The sequence below is a fragment of the Rhincodon typus genome, chromosome 7, assembly GCF_021869965.1.
Source record: "Rhincodon typus isolate 14 chromosome 7, sRhiTyp1.1, whole genome shotgun sequence".
Taxonomy (NCBI): Eukaryota; Metazoa; Chordata; class Chondrichthyes; order Orectolobiformes; family Rhincodontidae; genus Rhincodon; species Rhincodon typus.
The window spans coordinates 96903739-96926235 of NC_063338.1; the positions used below are offsets into that span (position 1 = coordinate 96903739).

A 22497-nucleotide genomic window follows, 5' to 3' on the forward strand; every position below is an offset into this window, starting at 1 on the left:
CGGACAGTGCACGGGTAAACAGTGTTAGAGTATTTAACACGGACAGTGCAGGGGTAAACAGTGTTAGATGATTTAACACGGGCAGTGCACGGGTGCAGCTTGAGGAGATGGTGTGAATGAAATTATTTTACCTTGTAGGTCTTTGATCACCCTGAGAAGTTGGATGTCAGTGTCTCCTGCCATTCTGGGTCTGGAATCTGCTCTGAAGTGCTGCCTGTGTTCTGCAGTGATGGACTGATTCTGACGATGGTTCCTGTTCCTGCTCATAATGATGAGGGTTCACAACCTCAGATATGGATAGTTTCAGTTACCATTCAATAACTCACCATGAATCCCATACACAGCACATCATCCTAACTTGATACATCAATAAATTCCTGTCATTTCTTTCTGAAATTATGCTAGCTTTCTGGAACCTGTTCCTTTGTATACTGATGTCCTGCCAGTGCAATCAGTTTCTCCTTACTTAATTCAACAAACTACCTCGGAATTTTGAACACTCCCAAATCTTTCCAACTGTCTGAAGAAGGGTCAATCAACCTGAAACATTAATCCTGATTTAGAGTCATAGCGTCATAGATTAATACAGCATGGAAACAGGCCCTTCGGCCCAAACTGGCCCATGCTTCCCACCCAGCTAGTTCCAATTGCCCACATTTGGTCCATTTCCCTTGCCCACATTTAGTCCATTTCCCTCTAAAGCTTCCCATTCATGTACCTAACCTGTTGTTTTTTAAATGTTGCTATTGTACCTGCCTCAACCACCTTCTCCGGCAGCCCATTCCATATATGCATCTGTCTCTGCGTGAAGTTGCCCCTCAGGTGCTTCTTAAACCTTTCCCCTCTCACCTTAAACCTATGCTGTCTAGTTTTCAATTCTCGATCCTTGGGAAAAAGACAATATGCATTCATCCTATCCATCCCCTTCATGATTTTATACACCTCAATAAGGTCACCCCTCATTCTCCTACATTCCAAGGAATAAAGTCCTATTCTGGCCAAACTCTCCCTATAACTCAGGTCTACTAGTCCTGCAACATTGTCAGGAAAAACCCACCTGGTTCACTAATGTCCTTTAAGGAAGGAAACTGCCATCCTTACCTGGGTTGGCCAAATGTGACTCCAGACCCATGGCAATGTGGTTGACTCTGAACTGCCCGATGGGCAATTAGGGATGGGCAATAAATGCTGCCTGGCCAGCGACCCCCTCATCCCATTAAGGAATAAAACAAAACATCCTCGTAAATCTTCTTTGCACACTTTCCAGTTTAACAATGTCTTTCCTATAACAGGGTAACCAAACCTGTACACAATACTCCAAGTGCGGCCTCACCAATGACTTATACAACTGTAACATAACGTCCCAACTCCTTTACTCAATGCCTAGACAGATGAAGGCCAGCATGCTAAATGCCTCCTTCACCACCCTGTCCACCTGTGACACAGCTTTCAACAAACTATATACTTGTACTCCTGTGTCTCTCTGTTCCATATGTTTAGTTGAAAACATAAGCTTTCGGAGTTTTATGTCTTCTTCAGGTGTTAGTGAGAGAGGGTGTATCAGAGACAGAATTTATAAGTAAAAGATCAAAGGGTCACACCACTGATGAGGATGTACTAAACAATCAATTTCGAAAACTAGTTCTTCATCCAGACACATGGGAACAGCCATGTGGACCAGATTTGCTCCCAAATATGCCACAATTTTCATGCACAGATTCAAACAAGGCTGAGATAACAAGGTGTAGAGCTGGATGAACACAGCTCTATGCCTGTGTAGAAAATTTTTTCTGAAGAAGGGTCCAGACCCAAAACGTCAGCTTTCCTGCTCCTCTGATGCTGCTTGGCCTGCTGTGTTCATCCAGTTCTACACCTTCTTATCCCAGATTCTCCAGCATCTGCAGATCCTACTGTCTTCAAACAAGACTGCTTCGCTGCACAGAACCTCCAATCAACGCTGTACACCAGATACATTGATGACATTTTCTTCCTTTGGACTCATGGCGAGGAATCACTGAAACAACTACATAGTGATATCAACAAGTCTCATCCCACCATCAGACGTAGCATGGACTACTGTTTAGAATCAGTCTCACTCTTGGACACACACATCTCCATCAGGGACAGACACCTGTGTACCTCACTCTACTGCATTTCTCCAGCTTCCACCCCAAACGTATTAAAACAGCCATCCCCTACATTCAAGTCCTATACATACATTCCGGTGAGGAGGAATGAGACAGACACCTGAAGGACACCCTCATAGGAACAGGATACGATGCTCAACTCATCGATTGCCAGTTCCAACATGCCACAGCAAAAAACCGTAATGACCTCCTCAGAAGACAGACATGGGATATCTTTAGGATATCAATAGGATACCTTTCATCGCCCAGTACTTCCCGGGAGCCGAGAAACTATGCCACGTTCTTCACAGCCTTCAACACATTATCGATGATGATGAGCACCTCGCCAAGATCTTCCCCACGCCTTCTCACCTTCAAACAACCACCAAACCTTACACAGACCAGTATTTGCAGCAAACCACCCAGCCTTCAGGACAACATTGACCACAACATTATACAGCCCTGTCATGGTAACCTCTGCAAGACATGTCAGATCTTTGACACGGACACTACCATCACTCATGGGAACACCACCCAGCACATGTACAGCAGATACTCGTGTAACTTGGCCAACGTTGTCGATCTCATACACTGCAGGCAAGGATGTCCCGAGGCATGGTGTATTGGCGAGACCATGCAGATGATATGACAACAGATGAATGGACACCATGCAACAGTCACCAGACAGGAATGTTCCCTCCCAGTGGGGAAATACTTCAGTGGTCAAGGACATTCGGCCTCTGATCTTCGGCTAAATGTCCTCCAAGGCAGGCTCCGGGATGCACAACAACACAGAGTAACCGGGCAGAGGCTGATAGGCAAGTTCGGTCCCCATGAGGATAGCCTCAACTGGGATTTTGGATTCATGTCACACTACAGGTGACCCAACCACACTGTACACTCTCACACAGACACACACACACATACACACTCATACACACACACACACACACATACGTGCACACACACGTGCACACACACACACTCACTCACCCGTGCGCGCAAGCGCGCGCACACACACAACCTCTCTCTCACTCACACACACACACACTGTCACTCACACACACACTCTCACTCACACACACACTCATGCACACACACACAGTCACTCACACATGTACACACACACTCTCACTCACACATGCACACACACACACTCTCACTCACAGACACACACGCATACTCACACACACACACACACTCTCACTCACACACACGCGTGCACACACACACACACTCTCACTCTCATACACACACACAAATATAAATCAATGGGGTGAATTTGTATTTGCAGATACATTCTATTTTGTTCAAAAAGAGCCAGGTGCCAGGGTCAGGGATATCTCGGATCGAGTCTACACGATTTTTAAGGGGGAAGGAGAGCCACCAGAAGTTGTGGTACACATTGGTACCAATGACATAGCTAGGAAAAGGGATGAGGTCCTGAAAGGGAGCTAGGAAGGAAGCTAAAAAGCAAGACCTCAAGGGTAGTAATCTCTGGATTGCTACCTGTAACATGCACTAATCAGGGCAAGAACAGGAAGATATGGCAGATGAATACATGGCTGAAGAGTTGGTGCAGGGGCGGGGTTTCAGATTTGTGGGCAATTGGGACCCCTTCTGGGGAAAATATGACCTGTACAAAAGAGACGGGTTACACCTGAACTCGAGATGGACCAATATCCTTGTGGACAGGTTTGCTGGAGGTATTGGGGAGGCTTTAAACTAGGTTGGCAGGGAATGGGAACCAGAGCGTTAGGCCAGAAGATGGATGTGTTGGTGTAAAGGTAGATGCAATGAGTAGGGAGACTGTGAGAAAGGACAGACTAAAGTGGCAGGAGGATCGGAGTCCATGCAGAAAGGCAGAAGGAAGCAATGCAGAGACCAGAGCAAAAGTTAAAAAGACAAAAGTAAAATTGGAGGACAGAATCAAATGCAAAAGACAAGAAGATTACTAGATTCTATAGGTACAATAAGACCATAAGACCATAAGATATAGGAGCAGAAATTAGGCCATTCGGCCCATCGAGTCTGCTACACCATTCAATCATGGCTGATAAGTTCCTCAGCCCCATTCTCCCGCTTTCTCCCCGTAACCCTTGATCCCCTTCACAAACAAGAACCTATCTATCTCAGTCTTAAAAGTACTCAATGACCTGGCCTCCACAGCCTTCTGTGGCAGTGAATGCCATAGATTCACCACTCTCTGGCTGAAGAAGTTTCTCCTTATCTCCGTTCTAAAAGGTCTTCCCTTTACTCTGAGGCTGTGCCCTCGGGTCCTAGACTCTCCTACCAATGGAAGCATCTTCCCAACCTCCACTCTGTCCAGGCCATTCAGTATTCTGTAAGTTTCAATTAGATACCCCCTCATCCTTCTAAACACGTAATGATATAGTCCCAGAGTCCTGAAACATTCCTCATATGTTAAGCTTTCCATTCCAGTGACCATTCTCGTGAACCTCCCCTGAACCCGCTCCAGGGCCAGTATATCCTTCCTGTGATATGGGGTCCAAAACTGCATACAATACTCCAAATGTGGCCTGATCAGAGCCTTATAAAGCCTCAGTAGTACATCCCTGATTTTATATTCAAGTCCTCTCAAAATAAATGCCAACATTGCATTTGCCTTCCTGACTACTGACTCAAACAGCAAGTTTACCTTGAGAGAATCCTGGGCTAGAACTCCCAAGTCTCTTTGCACTGCAGACTTCTGAATTTTCTCCCCATTTAGAAAATACTGAGTACAATGAGTATAATGAGTACAATGAGTATAAGGGCACTTTATTTGAATGCCCATAGTATTCGAAACAAAATTGATGAACTTGTTGCGAAAATCAGCACAAGGGGGTATGCGAGACAACAAGGTGCAGGGCTGGATGAACACAGCAGGCCAAGCAGCATCATAGGAGCAGAAAGGCTGACGTTTCGGGCCTAGACCCTTCATCAGAAAAGGGGGTATGATTTGGTTACCATTGCAGAAACGTGGTTGCAGGGTGGTGATGACTGGGAACTAAATATCCAAGGGTTTCAGGTGAGTCAGAAGGATAGGCAGGTAGGTAAGGGAGGTGGGTAGACTCTTAATTAAGGCTGAGATCAGGGCGAGAGTGAGAGATGATATAGGATCTAAGGAGCAACATGTTGAATCCACGTGGGTGGAGATTAGGAACAGTTAGGGGAAGAAGTCACTGGTGGGAGTAGTCTATAGATCACCTAGTAATAATGCAACAGTGGCACAGGCAATAAATCAAGAAATATCTGACTTATGTAAGAATGGAACGTGTCGTCACAGGGGACTTTAACTTGCACATTGATTGGGCGAATCAAGTCGGTAGAGGCAGTCTTGAAAAGGAATTCAGAGAACTCATCCGTGATAACTTTGTTGAACAGCATGTTACCGAACCTACAGGGAAACGTGCAATCTTAGATCTGGTCCTGTGTAATGAGACAGGTAAAATTAATGATCTCGTAGCCAGGGATCCTCACGGAAAGAGTGATCACAGTATGATCGAATTTTGGATACAAATGGAGGGTGAAATAGTATCATCGAAAAGCAGGGTTTTATGCTTAAACAAGGGAGACCATAATGGGATGAGGAAGGAATTGGCTAAGCCAGACTGGGAACACAACCTCAACTGTTCTCTCCGGGACACCCTGGTCCACACTTCCTTCACCCCCAACACTCCCCTATGGTACCTTCCCCTGTAACCAGCGAAGGTGCAACACCTGCTCATTTACCTCCTCCCTCCCCACTATTATCGGGCCCAAACATACCTTCCAGGTGAAGTAACTCTTCACCTGCACTTCCCAGAATCTAGTCTACCGCATTCGCTGCTCATAATGTGGTCTCCTCTACATTGGGGAAACGAAGCGTAGACTTGGCGATCACTTTGCAGAACATCTACGTTCTGCTCGCAAAAAAAGACCCTGAACTACATGTTGCCTGCCACTTCAACACACCACCCTGCTCCCTGGCCAACATCTCTGTCTCTGGCTTGCTGCAGTGTTCCAGTGAAGCCTGACACAAGCTGGAGGAACAACACCTCATTTTCCGCTTGGGGACCTTACAGCCCTCCGGACTCAATATTGAGTTCAATAGTTTTAGGGACTAAACTCTCCCATGTCCCAGCCCCCTACCCCAAACACCAGGCCTTGTTATCACATAGCTTGCCATTACACACTCCCTGTTGTTAGTCACTAACAGTCCCTATTAACAACTGTTCACCCTCCCAGCCTGATTGTTAGCAACTCCTTTGTCTGTCCAACGGTCTTTCTCTCTCTTTGGGCCTTATCCTATCGTTTACTCCCTACCCCACCCATCTCCCTATTTTCTGCATATAAACTGACGTTTTCCCAGCCACCATCAGTTCTGAGGAAGGGTCACCGGACCCAAAACGTTAACTCTGTTTTCTGCTTCACAGATGCTGCCAGACCTGCTGGGCTTTTCCAGCAACTTTGTTTTTGTTCCTGATTTACAGCATCCACAGTTCTTTCAGTTTTTATTGGGAACACAAGTTGTATGGTGGAACAGATGAGGAACAGTGGAAGACTTTTAAAGAGATTTTTCACAGTGCTCAAAAAAAGTATATTCCGGTCAAAAAGAAGGATAGTAAGGGTAGGAAGAGCCAGCCTTGGGTAACTCAGGAAATAAAGGAAGGCATCCAATTAAAAGCTCAGGCTTTTAAAGACGCCAAGAGTAGTGGGAAACAGGAAGATTGGGAAAACTTTAAAAAGCAACAAAGAACCATGAAGCAAGCAATAAAGAAAGGAAAGATAGATTATGAATGCAAACTAGCACAGAATATAAAAACAGATAGGAAACGTTTTTATAAATATATAAAATGGAAAAGGGTGGCTAAAGTGGACGTAGGTCCCTTGGAGGATGAGAAAGGGGAATTAATATTGGGTAATGCTGAAATGGCAAAGGCCTTGAATGACTATTTTGTGTCAGTCTTCACACCGGAAGATGTGTCTAACCTGACAAAGAATGATGTTAAGGATACAATGGGAGGTGAGGACCTCGATTCAATTGTTATCACTAAAGGGGTAGTGCTGAGCATACTAGAGGGTCTAAAGGTATTCAAGTCCCCTGGTCCTGATGGTATGCAACCCAGGGGAGGCAATGGCCTAGATGTATGATCGCTGGACTGTTAATCCAGAGACTCGGATTACATTCTGGGGACCTGGGTTCGAATCCCACCACGGCAGGTGGTGGAGTTTGAATTCAATAAAAATATCTGGAATTAAGAATCTAATGATGACCATGAATCTATTGTCGATTGTCAGGAAAACCCATCTAGTTCACTAATGTCCTTTAGGGAAGGAAACTGCCATCCTTACCTGGTCTGGCCTGCATGTGACTCCAGACCCACAGCAACGTGGTTGACTCTGAACTGCCCTCTGGACAACTAGGGATGGGCAATAAATGCTGCCAGGCCAGTGATGCCCTCATCCCGTGTATGAATTAAAAAAAGGGAGCTGAAAGAAATGGAGGAAGTTATAGTAGATGCGTTAGTGTTAATTTACCAAACTTCACTGGGCTCTGGGCAGGCCCCAGTGGACTGGAAGACAGCGAATGTCACGCTGTTGTTTAAAAAAAGGATGTAGGCAAAAGGCAGGTAACTACAGGCCAGTGAGCTTAACATCTGTAGTCAGCAAAATCCTTGAGGCTATCATTAAGAAATTGCGAGACATCTGGATAGAAAGGGTTCCATCAGGCAGACGCAGCATGGATTCAGGAAAGGAAGGTCGCGTTTGACAAACTTACTGGAATTCTTTTTTTGGATATAACAATCGCGGTGGATAGAGGGGAACAGGACAATGTTGTGCACTTGGATTACCAGAAGGCATTCGACAAGGTACCACATAAAAAACTCATCCATAAGATAAGATTGCATGGAAATGTGGGGAATGTATTAGCATGGATAGAGGACTGGTTAACCAATAGAAGGCAGAGAGTTGGGATAAATGGGTGTTTCTCTGGTTGGAGATCAGTGGTGAGCGGAGTGCCATAGGGGTCAGTGTTGGGCCTGCAACTGTTAATGATGTATATAAATGATTTGGAAGGGGAGACTGAGGGTAACGTGTCTAAGTTTGCTGATGACACTAAATTGAGTGGAAGAACAAATGGTGCACAGGATATGGGGAGTCTGCAGAGAGATGTAGATGGGTTAAGTGTTTGGGCAAGTGTCTGGCAGATGGAATACAATGTCGGTAAATGTGAGGTCATCTACTTTTAAAGTAAAAATAGTCGATTAGATTATCATTAAATGGTGAAAGATTGCAGCATGCTGCTGTGCAGAGGGACTTAGGAGTTCTCGTACATGAATCGTCAAAAGTTGGCTTACAGGTGCAGCAGGTAATGAGCAAGACAAGCAAGACAAACTCTTTCACCTGACTCTCTCCTCTCCATCTATCTTCTCCTTTATCCATCTTCTACCCTCCTCCTCCTCTCTCCCTATTTATTTCAGAATCCCCTTCCCCTTCACCATTTCTGAAGAAGGGTCTAGGCCTGAAACTTCAGCCTTCCTGCTCCTCTGATGCTGCTTGGCCTGCTGTGTTCATCCAGCTCTACAACTTGTTATCTCAGACAAACAGAATGTTGGCTTTCATTGCGAGAGGGATTGTATTTAAAAGCAGGGAGGTTTTGCTGCAATTGTACAAGGTGTTGGTGAGGCTGCACCTGGAATATTGTGCGCAGTTCTGGTCTCCGTACTTGAGGAAGGATATACTGGATTTGGAGCTGGTGTGGAAGAGGTTCACCAAGCTGATTGCAGAGATGAAGGGGTTAACACTATGAGGAGAGGTTGAGCCGCCTGGGACTGTACTCACTAGAATTTAGAAGAATGAGAGGGGATCTTATAGAAACGTATAACATTATGAAAGGGATAAATAAGATAAAGGCAGGCAAGTTGTTTGCACTGGTGGGACAGGCTAGGACTAGGGGACATAGCCTCAAGATTAGGGGGAGTAAATTCAGGACAGAGATGAGGAGGAACTGCTTTTCCTAGAAAGTGGTGAATCTATGGAATTCTCTGCCCAAGGAAGCAGTAGAGGCAGCTTCATTCAATATATTTAAGATGCAGTTGGATAGATTTTTGCATAGTAGGGGGATTAAGGGTTTTGGGGATAATACAGGTGGGGAGGAGCTGAGACCACAGATAGATCAGCCATGTTCTTATAGAATGGATGAGCAGGCTCGATGGGCCTAATGGCCTACTCCTGCTTCTATCTCTTATGAACTTATAAAAGCACACAATTTATAGACAGTCAGTCAATGTAGTGTTTTATAAATTCCTACTTCAGAAATAAAACCAGTCTGACTCCAAACCAGAATACAAACTGATTCTAAACAAGGCCTCACATCTAACATGCATTGTCTGACCTAAAATGTCACCTCTTCTTTACACTTTTAAAACCTTTAGTTCTCTCAGGGCAGTGACTTGAAAGGAATTTGGGGATTAACGTATACATTTTAATCAACTAAAACCTTCTAACTGATTAAAGATTTAACAGCATCTTAGTTTTGTTTAATACATCCTGATCAGTGGTGTGACCCTTTGATCTTTTACTAATAAATTCCGTGTCGGATACAACCTCTCTCACTAACACCTGAAGAAGGAGTAAGACTCTGAAAGCTTGTGTTTTCAAATAAACCTGTTGGACTATAACCTGGTGTCATATGATTTCTGACCTTGTCCACCCCAGTCAGACTCCAGCACCTCTAAATCGTCTCTGTTCCACAACACTCCTCAGGACCTTATCATTTACTGTATAAGTCCTACCTTGGTTTCTCTCCACAGATGCTGCCAGATCTGCCGAGATTTTCCAGCAATTTCTATTTTTGTTTCTGATTGATAGCATCCGCAGTACTTTCGTTTATTTTTTCTTTCCAACTGTCTGTTGACTGGCACAGAATCAGACAAAGCTCACTTCACAACACAAATACCTTCCAAAACCAGAGTTCAGAAAGTTGCCAAGTGTGCAACTTGTAGAACCACTGAAGTGTTACAATGCGAAAGGAGGCGAAATCTCCCATCATGTCTGTGCAGGCTTGTTAACACAGCATTATGACTTCATGCAAGTCTCCTGCACTTGGTCAAATTGGGTAGGTAAGTGACAATTATATGCACTGGGACCCTGTAATCCCTCGTCGCATTGTAATGGGATTATCCAGTCCCTCGCTTTCTCACTCAGGGGCATCTCTAGATCTGCTCTGGGGCAGTTTGTCTCCTTCAGCAATCTTCTAAAACTAAGTTCAAGGGAGGGGACTACTCTAAACAATGTTCTCTTTAAAGGTCAGATAGACTGAACCCCAAAGTTGACAGCACAGGAAATCACTAGGCCTTTTTCCCAGTCCGTGTTCCAGCTCCCACAATATCCTGCTGGGAAGATAGGAATTGATGACCTCAGGAAATACACTGTCTTTGGCCACACTCTCCCAATGCCTCTGTCCATAGATGGAGCTCTATCTCCTCCATAGGAACTTCTGGGGGCAGAGTCCTTGATCCCAGGTGGATACTGTGAACAGATGTATGTAGGGCTGCAGGCAATGGCATGGAGAATTTCAGGCAATGTACCCCAAATTAGGGAGCTTCTTCCCTTCAGATGTTTGACTCCAACATCTTCCCCACTAATTACTCATTTTTACACGCCCCATTGTCATACACCCTGATGCCATCGCTAGTCCTGCCACATTCTCAAACTCTCTACCCACCTCCCAGAGGGACAACTCTATTCTACCTCCCTTCCAACCTCATTGATGACGGAACTCAATTTTCCTCTTCCCTACTATTATCCCCTCACAGCTTCCCCAGTTTGGTCAGACATGGAATCCCTACAGAGCAGAGGTAGGCCATTCAACCCATCGAGCCCTTACTGACCCTCTAAAGAGCATTCCACTCAAACCCAACCCCCTCCATATTCCCATAATCCTGCATTTCCCATGGTTTATCCACCTTGCCTGCACATCCTTGGACACTATAGGCAATTTACCATGGCCAAAGCACATAACTTGCACATCATTGGATGGTGGGAGGAAACCAGAGCAAACCCACACAGACACAGGGAGAATGTGCAAACTCCACACAGACAGTCACCCAAAACTGGAATTGAACCCAGGTCTCTTGCGCTGTAAGGCAGCAGTGCTAACCTCTGAGCCACCGTGCCACCCCTCCTTCCCATGGCCCTCCTCCTTCACAGTGCAGCATGGTAAGGTGGTTAGGTACCGAGAGTCCTGATGTAGTATAGTTGGCGCGATTTAAATTCAATTAGTACATCTGGAATTGAAAACTAATCTCAGTGATAGCGACCATGAAAACTAACATCAATTGCTGTAAAAAGCCATTGTGTTCATTAATATCCCTGAGGGAGGGAAATCAGCCATCCTTACCTGGTCTGGCCTACATGTGACTCCAGACCCAGAGCAATGTGGGTGACTCTTAACTGCCCTCTGAAGTGGTGCAGCACAACATCGCTTTCTGGGAAAGACAATTACATGGGTTAACAATCTCCTTAACATCTCCATCTTAAAATGTGACCTTTTATTCTTTAACAGTGTCCTTTAGTTTTTGTCTGTCGCACAAGAAAAACATCGCCAGCATCCACCTGCAGGATCATTATATTTTTCAATTAAATCACCTCTTCTTCTCCAGTAGGGTCAGGCTCAACTTGTTCAGCCACTTCTCAATAGGAATAAGTCAAATGAACCTTCTCTGAACAGTTTCTAATGCAAATTTACCCTTTTTCAAATAGGAGACTGAAATTATTCATAGCACAACGGAAGAAAAAACAGATAGAGAGAGAAGCAGAGTTAATGTTTCAAGTCCAATATGACTTCTGCAGAGCTTTGTGTTCTGAAGAAGAGTCACACTGGACTCAAAGCATTAACTTTGTTTCTCTCTTCACAGATACTGTCAGACTTGCTGAGTTTCTCTAGCAATCTCTGGTTTTATTTTAAATCTCTATCTTCAGTGCATTTTGACTTTATGAAAATACTCTAAAGGTAGTCTCACCAGCATCCTGTCCAGCTGCAGTAAGATGTTTCCATGTTTTTATTCCATTCCCCTTGCAACAGATGCTAATAATTTGCTTCTTAATCACTTGCTGCACCTGCATACTAATTTTGTGAATCATCCAGAAGGACATCCAGGTTTTTCTAAAGGACAGAGTTCTGCATCCTCTCTCCAGTTAAACAGTAACCTGACTTTCTATTCTTCCTGCCAAAGTGGACAAGTTCACTTCACCCACAATATACTCCACCTAACAATTTTTTGGTCTGATTATTTAACACATCTATATCCCTCTTCAGACTCTCTACCTCCTCTTGACAACTTAATTTTCTACCTGGCTTTGTGCCATTGGTGAACTTGCCAACCATACATCTGGTCGCTTCATCCCAATCATTCACTTAGATTTAAGTAATTAAGGCCTTAGCACTGATCTCTGTGACACTCCACCAGTTACAATTTGCCAGGCAGAAAATGGCCCATTTATCTCTATGCTCTGTTTCCTGTCTGCCACCCAATCTTGCATCCACATCATTATGCTGCCCCTACCCCATGTGCTCTTCTGTTTTACTGAGCTTTAGGAGTGTTTCTTAAGGGAACAAGGAAATGGAGTCAATGACCATTTGACGTACCAGATTACCAATGTGATATAAACATTGCTCTCCCTTCCTATGTTGATGCTGCCAGGGTTTTGTGCTGCTCAGGGACATCTGTCCTCAGTAATATGGAGTGAACAGTTTGCTGTGATGGATGTACCATGAGCCATTAGAACATCTGAATCATCTGTACAAACCCTGGTCATTTCTCTATTGATCAGCCATCAGCAAGAGAGTTTTGGAGGAACCTTCATTTCCGTGGTGCCCATCACAACCCCAGATGTCCCAAAGCCCTTCACAGCCAATGAAATGCACTTTAAAGTGTAGCCATTGCTTTAATTTCAGAAACATGGCAGTCAATCTGGATGCAGCAGGATCCCAAACAGCAACATGATAATGACCTGTGTGGCACAGTGACTTTGGTGAAGAAATAAATTTCAATGAGGTAGTAAGGGAACTCTGCCATTATCTCAGTGACTATGAGATTTTCCACCTCCAGTTGACAGAGCAAATTGGGCTGTGGTTCAAGATCTCATTGATACTGTGAATACTTCATAGCTACTGTGAGTTTGTACAGAGTTAATTCTGAAGATTGTTTGCAGTTGGTCCTGTCAGATTAACCATCACAAGAATAACTAATTGTCTTTGTGACATTGACTCCATGTTAAATTGGCTGAAGCTCAGTGATGAGCAGATGAGTTCACTTCGATGGTTCCCATTGGGATCAGTATTCAGATGTAAACAAAACTTACTTCAGAAAGGGGGAATGTTCGCTGGAATAAAAGCATCATCTGGACAAGTAATCAGTGTAAATGGAGATATATTTCACTGTGATATTCATTCCTGGAATCCTTCATTTTTCTCTCACTTGCAGTACGAACTGACAGCTTATAAACAGGAAATTCCAGTTGTGAGATTGATAGTGTGACAGAGTGAAACTTCCAGATTTCTCTCAGTGAACTTCAGGTTATAGTGTTCCTTTTTAAAGACAGATTAATTGAACATTTTCACTCCAGTCCTGCATCAGTGCTAGAATCAACGACTTTGAAATTGATGAACTAAAGTGATGGCCCAAAGTTCATCCCCTTTCACAACCCCTTAGGTACTGAAGCAGTCCATGTCTAAATGCAGCAAGACCTGGACAATATCCAGGTTTACGCTGACAAGTGGCAAGTAACATTCATAGCACACAACTGAAGGGAATGGTACTTCTAACATCCCATTAATACTAAAGAGTACGGGCAAGGATTAAGTACCATCATCAACACTAGAGAAATAGTATGAGACAAACTGTTGGAACTAAATGTAGATAGGTCCCCTGGCCCTAGCAGCTTGAATCTGGGGTTCGTAAAAGAAGTAGCTACAGATATAATGGATGCATTGCTATGCTTTTTTGAAAATCGTCAGATATCTGGAGAAGTACTAAAGGATTGGAAACTATTCAAAAAAGGAGGGAGGCAAAAAGTGGGTAACTATAGGCCGATTAGCCTAACATCTATTGTTGGAAAAGTATTTGAATTAACTATTGAGGAAGTAATAGCAGCACATGTGGCAACTCATAATCCGATCAAGCAGAGTCAGCATGGCTTCATGAAGGGGAAATCACGTCAGACTAATTTACTAGAGTTTTTTTGAGCAAGTCTCAACCAGAGTGTATAGAGGGGAACCAGTAGATGTGTTTTATTTGATCTTCCAGAAGGTGTTCGTCAAAGTACCTCACAAAAGGTAAAGTCATAAGCTGTGAGCCCATGGTGTTGGACGTAATATATTGGCATGGATAGAGAATTGGCTCATGGGCAGGAAAGAGTGGGTGGAGATAAGGGTGGATAAACAGGAGGCTGGAAGAACACAGCAAGCCAGGCAGCATCAGGAGGAAAGCAGCAGTCAACGTTTCGGGTATTACCCTTCTTCAGGACCCATTCCAGCATCTGCAGTTTTTTTGTCTCTAGTGGAGATAAGGGGTTCTTTTTCAGGTTAGTGACCTGTCATCAGTGGAATTCCATAGGGACCAGTGTTGGGACTGTGACTGTTTAAAATATGCCAATGACTTGGAGGAAGAAACTGAAATTACTGCAGCCAAATTTGCAGATGATACAAAAACAGGTGGAAAGACAAGTTACAAAGGGGATATAAACACTTTACAGAGAGATATTGATAGGTTAAGATGGTGGGAAAACATGAGAAATGCAAAGTACTTCATTTTGGAAGGGAGAACAAATGAATGGAATATTATTTAAATGGAGAAAAACTGCAGAAAGCTGCAATACAAAGGGATATGTGTGTACTTGAGCATGAAATACAGAAAGCTAGTACACAGTGCAGCAGGTAACCAGGAAGGCTAATGGAATGTTGACCCTTATTTCAAGGGGGTTGGAATATAACAGGAAGGAAGTCTCACTGCAACTGTACAAGGTGCTGGTACGACCACATCTGGAGGACTGTGAGCAGTTTTGGCCCACTTAAGGAAAGCTATCATTTCATTGGAGGCAGTTCAGAGAAAGTTCACGAGGATGATCCCTGGTGTGGAGGGATTGCTTTATGAGCAAAGGTTAAACAGTTTGGGACACTATGCACTGGAGTTGAGAAGAATGAGAGGTGATCTCATTGAAACACAACGGATTCTTAAGGGGCTTGACAGGGTCAATGTTGAGAGGGTGTTTCCCCTCATGGGGGAGTTTAGGACCAGAGGGCACAGTCTCAGAATAAAAGGGCCCCAATTTAAGACTGAGATGAGGAGAAATTTCTTCTCTCAGAGGGTTGTGAGTCTTGCAAGCTCCTTGCCAGAGAGATCTGTGGGGGCAGAGTCCTTGTGTATATTTAAGGCTGAGAAAGATGGATTCTTGATCATTGGGGAATCAAGGATTATGGGGAAAAGGCAGGAAATTTGACATGTGAAATGTCACATTAGCCAATATCGTATTGAATGGTGGAGCAGGCTTGAGGGGCTGAATGGCCTGCTCCTTTACTGTTTTCCAGTGCTCTTCATCTCCCACAAGAGAGAGCCTCACCATCTTCCCTTCTCATTCAATGGCATGACCATCACTGAAGTCCCCCATTATCAACATCAACACTAACTACAATGACTAAAACAGCAGGTTAGAGGCTGGGAATACTGCAGCAAGTAACTCACCTCCTGACTCCCCAAAGCCTGTCCACCATCTACAAGGCACAAGTCAGGAGTGTGATGGAATACTCCCCACTTGCCTGGATGGGTGTAGTCCCAACAACACTCAAGAAGCTCCACACCATCCAGGACAAAGCAGCCGCTTGATTGGCACCACATCCACAAACATCCCACTCCCTCCACCACCGACAATCAATAGCACGACTGAGTGACATTTACGTCGTAGAAATTCACCAAGGTTTGTTAGGCAGTGCCTTCCAAACCTATGACCACTTCCATCTAGAAGGACAAAGGCAGCAGATACATGGGAATATCACCCCCTGCAAGTTCCCCTCCAAACCATTCATCATCCTGACAGAGATCTATTGTTGTTTCTTCAGTATTGCTGGATCAAAATCCTGGAACTCCCTCCCTAACAGAAGTATGGGTGCACCAGCTCCCTCAGGACGGCATTAGTTCAAGAAGACAGCTCTCACTACCACCTAGCCCAGGGCAATAAATGATGACCCAGCCAGCAATGCCCAGACCTTACAAGAGAAATTAAAAATACTGTCAGCCCAGAAATAGTGGTTCAGGCATTCCACGACCAAAATTGGACCTGCCTGAAGGGATCTGAACTTTTGCCCATGCAGTTGCTTCCATGGGCCACTATGATGTAAACTGCAACACATATGCTAGCTACCTCCTTCCCTGTGTCTATGTAAATGATTGGGGTCTGGTTCAGGGGGCGAGATTTCCTGATTTAGGACCCCAGCTCCATTTTGGTTGATTAAGGGACCCTCTCCATCTCTGAGAATATCATCAAATCATAGAACCCCTGCAGTGCAGAATAGAGGCCATTCAGCCCATCGATTCTACCCCGACCCTCCGAAGGGCATCCAACCCAAACCCCGTATTGCCCATGGCTAACCCACCCAGCCAGCACATCCCCAGACCCTTTGGACCAACTCAGCACAGCCAATCCACCCTAATGTGCACATATTTGGACTGTGGGAGGAAACCAGAGCACCCAGAGGAAACCCACACAGACACAGGGAGAATGTGCAAACTCCACACAGACAGTCACCCGAGGGTGGAATCGAACCCGGGTGCCTGGTGCTGTGAGGCAGCGGTGCTAACCACGAGTATAACTAATAATTATTGTGCTAATAAGATTAATGTCTGAATACATTTGCAAAAAGCACATGAAGTTGGTAAATGCACTCAAAGTGAATGTGTGTGAGGTGATAGTTTTTGGCTGGAATAATAAGCATGTTACAAATCCCTGGGAAATAAATCTGTGAAATGGGATTGAGGGATACTGGGCTGCAGATACACGAATCATGAATAGTATTGACACAGGTTAATTAGAAAAATCAGAGACAGCAATGGAGCTCATTTCGGGAGGAACAGAGTACAAAAGTTAGTTCAAATTTTTGTGAAATGTGGCTCGACCAAGCATTGAGTAACAGGTCCGCTCTCCAGGTTGTAAAAAACACAGACAGGCATAAGAGGAGATAGTAGGAACTGCAGATGCTGCAGAATCCGAGACAACAAGGTGCAGGGCTGGATGAACACAGCAGGCCAAGCAGCATCATAGGAGCTTGGCCTGCTGTGTTCATCCAGCTCTGCACCTTGTTGTCAGACATAAGAGGAGTTGGGAAAAATTTACAATCATTGTATCAGACTCAATACTTGTCAGACTTAATTCCCCTCAAGAAAATCTGCACAGGCTAGAGGTCTTTCCTCAGGTAAGGAGAAAACTGAGAGGTGACCTGACAGATAAAAGGGTAACAAAGTAAAACATTGAAGTGCGAATGCTGGAGATCTGAAACAAAAACGGAAATTGCTGGCAAAACTCAGCAGGTCTGGCAGCATTTGTGGGGAGAGAGAAAGAGAGAGAGAGTTAATGTTTCAATTGTAGTGACTCTTCTTTAGAATGGTTAAAGGGTTAGATAGGCTAGAAGCAGACGAAATGTGTCCACCTTTGTGGAGTACAGAACTCGGGCCCATCATGATAAGACAGTCACTGATGAATCGAAACAGGAACTCAGGTAAACCCATCTTTATCCAGAGAGTGGTGAGAATGTGGAAGTTGGTCCCACAGGGACTAAGAACAAAAGAACAAAGAAAATTACAGAGATAGTAGGAACTGCCGATGCTGGAGAATCTGAGATAACAAGGTATAGAGCTGGGTGAACACAGCAGGCCAAGCAGCACCAGAGGAGGAGGAAAGCTGACGCTTCAGGTCTGGACCCTTGTTCAGAAACGTTTCTGAACAAGGGTCCAGACCCGAAACGTCAGCTTTCCTGGTCCCCTGATGCTGCCTGGCCTGCTGTGTTCATCCAGCTCTATACCTTGTTATCAAAGAAAATTCCAGTACAGGAACAGGCCCTTCGGCCCTCCACGCCTGCTCCGACACACTGCCCGTCATAACTAAACCCCCTACCCTTCCAGTGACCGTATCCCTCTATTCCCATCCTATTCATGTATTTGTCAAGACGTCCTTTAAAAGTAACCATCGTATCTGCTTCCACCACCTCCCCATGCAGCGAGTTCCAGGCGCCCACCACTCTCTGTGTAAAAAACTTGCCTCGTACATCACCTTTGATCCTTGCCCCTCGCACCTTAAATCTATACCTCCTAGTAACTGACTCTTCCACCCTGGGAAAAAGCTTCTGACTGTCCACTGTGTCCATGCCCTCCATAATCTTGTAGCCCCTCAACCTCTTTTGTTCCAGTGAGAACAACCCAAGTTTCTCCAACCTCTCCTCATCGATAATGTCCTCCATGTCAGGCAACATCCTGGTAAATCTTTTCTGTACCCTCTCCAAAGCCACCACATCCTTCTGGTAGTGTGGTGACCAGAATTGAACACAATATTCCAAATGCAGCCTAACTAAGGTTCTATAAAGCTGCAACATTACCTGACAATTTTTAAACTCGGTTCCCTGGCCGATGAAGACAAGCATGCTGTATGCCTTGCAGACTACCTTTTCCACCTGCGTTGCCACTTTCAGTGACCTGTGTACCTGTACACCCAGATCCCCCTGCCTATCAGTACTTTTAAGGGTTCTGCCATTTATTGTATATTTTCCATCTGGATTGGACCTTCTGAAATGCATTACCTCACATTTTTCCATATTAAACTCCATCTGCCATCCCTCTGCCCAGATCACCAACCAATCTATATCCTGCTGTATCCTTTGACAGTTGTCATTGCTATCCACAATCCGTAAACTTAATAATCAAACCAGTTACATTTTCCTCCAAATCTTTTATATATATTACAAACAGCAAAGATCCCAACACTGATCCCTGAGGAACGCCACTAGTCACTGCCCTCCATTCAGAAACTCACCCTTCCATTGCTACCCTCTGTCTTCTATGACCGAGCCAGTTTTTTTATCCATCTTGCAAGCTCACCTCTGACCCCGTGCGACTTTACCTTCTGTATCAGTCTGCCACGAGGAGCCTTGTCAAAGGCCTTACTGAAGTCCATGTCGACAACATTCACTATTCTACTTTCATTGATCATCATCGTCACTTCCTCAAAAAATTCAATCAAATTAGAGAGACACGACGTCCCCTTCACAAAACCACGTTGCCTCTCGCTAACATGCCCACTTATTTCCAAGTGGGAGTAAACCCCGTCTCGAAGAATCCTCTCCAATAATTTCCCTACCACTGACATAAGGCTCACCGGCCTGTAATTAGCTGGATTATCCCTGCCACCCTTCTTAAACAAAGGAACAACATTGGCTATTCTCCAATCCTCTGGGACCTCCCCTGTACCTCGAGTTGACGTAGATATTGTACGTGCCTTAAAGAGAAACTAGATAGTGGAGGATGTGAAAAAGTGAACTGAGGGGAGCTCAGTTGAAACATTGTCGCTGACATTAAGGAGTTGTGGTATTTGTCCAGTTTCTATGTTGTACACACAGTGTAGTTCAATAATGTTGTATTAAACGCTGAGGTTGTATTTTGTGGATCCCTGTATCCTCCTCTCTGACCTCACACCCTTATCTGAGCGGTTGCACTCTCAGCCTGAGTCAGAGGGTCATAGGTTCACTTCCCAACCAGACCCACTCTGAGACTCCCATCACCAGGGGTGGGAGGACATCTTTCTCTTGAGGTGTTAAACCAAGGTCCCATTAAGTGGGAACAAACGATTCCACAGCATTAACTGCATCACAATGTGCAGCATTGTACAATAGCTTCAGGCCTTTTTGGCATTGCATTCCCACAACTTCCACTCCCTCCACCACTGACGCTCAGTAGCAGCAGTATGTACAATCTACAAAATGCACTGCAGAAATTCACCAAAGATCTTTAGGCAGCATCTTCCAAATCTACAACCACTTCCATCTAGAAGGACAAGGGCAGCAGATAAATGGGAACACCACCACCTGCAAGTTCCCCTCCAAGCCACTCTCCATCCTGACTTGGAAACATGGAATGGCAGGACACTAGGAAGCTCAGAGGAACTGAGGTATCTTGTGGTGATTGTCCTCAGATCCTTGAAGGTGGCAGGACAGTTAGAGACGTTAAGAAAGCATACAGGATGCTTTCCTTTTTCAGTTAAGGCATAGATTAAAAGAACAGGGAAATTATGTTGGAGCTGTACATAACTTTGGTGAGGCCACAGCTGAAGTACTGTGTCCAGTTCTGTTTACCACACTATAGGAAGGATTTGATTGCACTGGAGAGGGTGCAGAGGAGATTCACCAGGATGTTACCTGGGATGGAGTGTTTCAGCAATGAAGAGAAGCTGGATAAGCTCAGGTTGTTTTCTTTGGAGTAGAGCGGGGATCTGATTGAGGTGTGTAAGATTATGAGGGGCATGGACATGGTTGATAGAATGCAGCTGTTCCCCTTAGTTGAAGGGTCAATAACAAGGCGGCACAATTTTAAGGTGAAAGGCAGGAGATTTAGGGGGGCATTTGAGGAGCCATTTTTCACCCGGGGCACGGAGCATTTCTGGAATTCACTACTTGGGAAGGTAGTTGAGGCGTGAACCCTCATAACCTTTAAAAAGTACTTGATGAGCTTTCAAAATGTCATAACATTCAAGACTATGGGCCTAGTGTGGGAAAGTGGACTAGTGTAGATCTGCAGTAATTTTTGTTGGTGCACGCTCGATGAGACAAATGACATCTTCTGTACTTTATAATTTTATGATTCTATGAATATATTGGTGTTGCCTCACTGTCGCTGGGTCAAAATCCTGGAATTCCCTCCCTAAGGGCATTGTGGGTCAACCCACAGCACATGGACTGCAGCGGTTCAAGAAGCTCACCCCCACCTTCTCAAGGGACAACTAGGGACGGGCAATAAACGCTGACCCAGCCAGCAACGAGCATTTTCTGTGAATGAATTTTAAAACAACTTCAGGAATTCCTTTACTGACACAATTCTAACTCTATTACTGGCTGGTAAAGCCAAGAAAAGGCACTCAAAATCAAATTCTCTCTGTCTGTCTGATTGTCACTCTGTTTGTTGAGTTGTCTCTGTGATTGTCTGTCTGGCTTTCTGTTTGATTGGCTGGCTGTGTTTTGCTCTGTTTAATTATTCCCCTCTCTGTCTGGTAAACTCCCTCTGATGGATTGTCGATCGCTACGAATGTCTGACTGCCACTCTTCTCCCTGGCTAGCTGCCTGATTGTTTGTGATTTAGTTAGAGACAAAAAAAACTGCAGATGCTGGAGACCAAGATAGACAAACAGGAGGCTAGAAAGACACAGCAGGCCAGGCAGCATCTGGAGAAAAGTAGTCCCGAAGAAGGGTAATACTCGAAACTTTGACTGCTCCTTTTCTCCAGATGCTGCCTGGCCTGCTGTGTTCTTCCAGCCTCCTGTTTGTCTGTGATTTAGTGTCCAACTTCCTGTGTCTGTCTCTATCTGATTGTCTGTCTATCTTAACGTCTTCCTATCTTTAGTTAATTATCTGACTCTTTCTCTGTGTTTGATTTTCTGTCTCTTTCTCTGTCTGTCTGTCTGTGCTACAGTCTGTGATCCATCCATGAATCCTCTCATGTGAGTGATCCTTTGCCCTGTTGTTTCTGTACACTTCCAGACAGTAAACACAGAATATCCTCGTCTTGTTGTGTCCTAACGCAGACACAGCTTCCTACCTTCCACCGGTGCTGGAGCAGCGATGTGGGTTTTGCTCAAAGTGACTGATTTCTGCACGGCAATCCTATTAGGTATTGCTGACTGCTCTTGTGTGTTTGCAGAACTTGTTACACAGAGACAGGAAGTGTTCCAAGTTAATAAAGTACCGCCCAAAGCCCATTAACCCTTCCCTGCCCACATCATCCTGTATGCAAGTCAGGCCCCTGTTGGCCTCAATAACCACTGAGATGCATCTTCGTGCTCCCACCAATAGGCCAGTGAGAAATGGTGAGTTTTAGCGAAATAACTCCTCAGTTACTTTCACCCCATTTCCCTACACAGCACGCTCCTCATCCAATGGCTACGGGCTCTTGTGGCTGCAGGAACAGATGCTCCAACACCACATTCTCTATCTCTGCCAGCATCAGAGCACAGTCCATGTCATCACTTCAAACAGTGGGCCCACAGACACTTGACCAAGAGATCACTGGGCAGTGATCAGGAGCAGGAACTCTGGCTGATTGCCTCTCTTGCTCTCTCTCTCCCTCTCTCTAAC

At 44.8% G+C, this 22497-nt stretch overlaps 1 protein-coding gene across 1 annotated transcript in view; it reads right to left on the reverse strand.

Annotated features, from left to right (window-relative positions):
• Window positions 1–22057, reverse strand: part of LOC109935308 (FYVE and coiled-coil domain-containing protein 1-like) — a 40732-nt gene extending 18675 nt beyond the window's left edge. Inside the window, exons 1-3 of the mRNA XM_048599286.1 lie at window positions 21962–22057; window positions 11515–11602; window positions 132–259 (exon numbers count right to left, since the gene is read on the reverse strand). Of these exons, the coding sequence (XP_048455243.1) occupies window positions 132–183 (52 nt within the window). The 5' untranslated portion in view covers window positions 184–259; window positions 11515–11602; window positions 21962–22057. The remainder of the gene's footprint in view (window positions 1–131; window positions 260–11514; window positions 11603–21961) is intronic.
• Window positions 22058–22497: the final 440 nt, after the last annotated feature.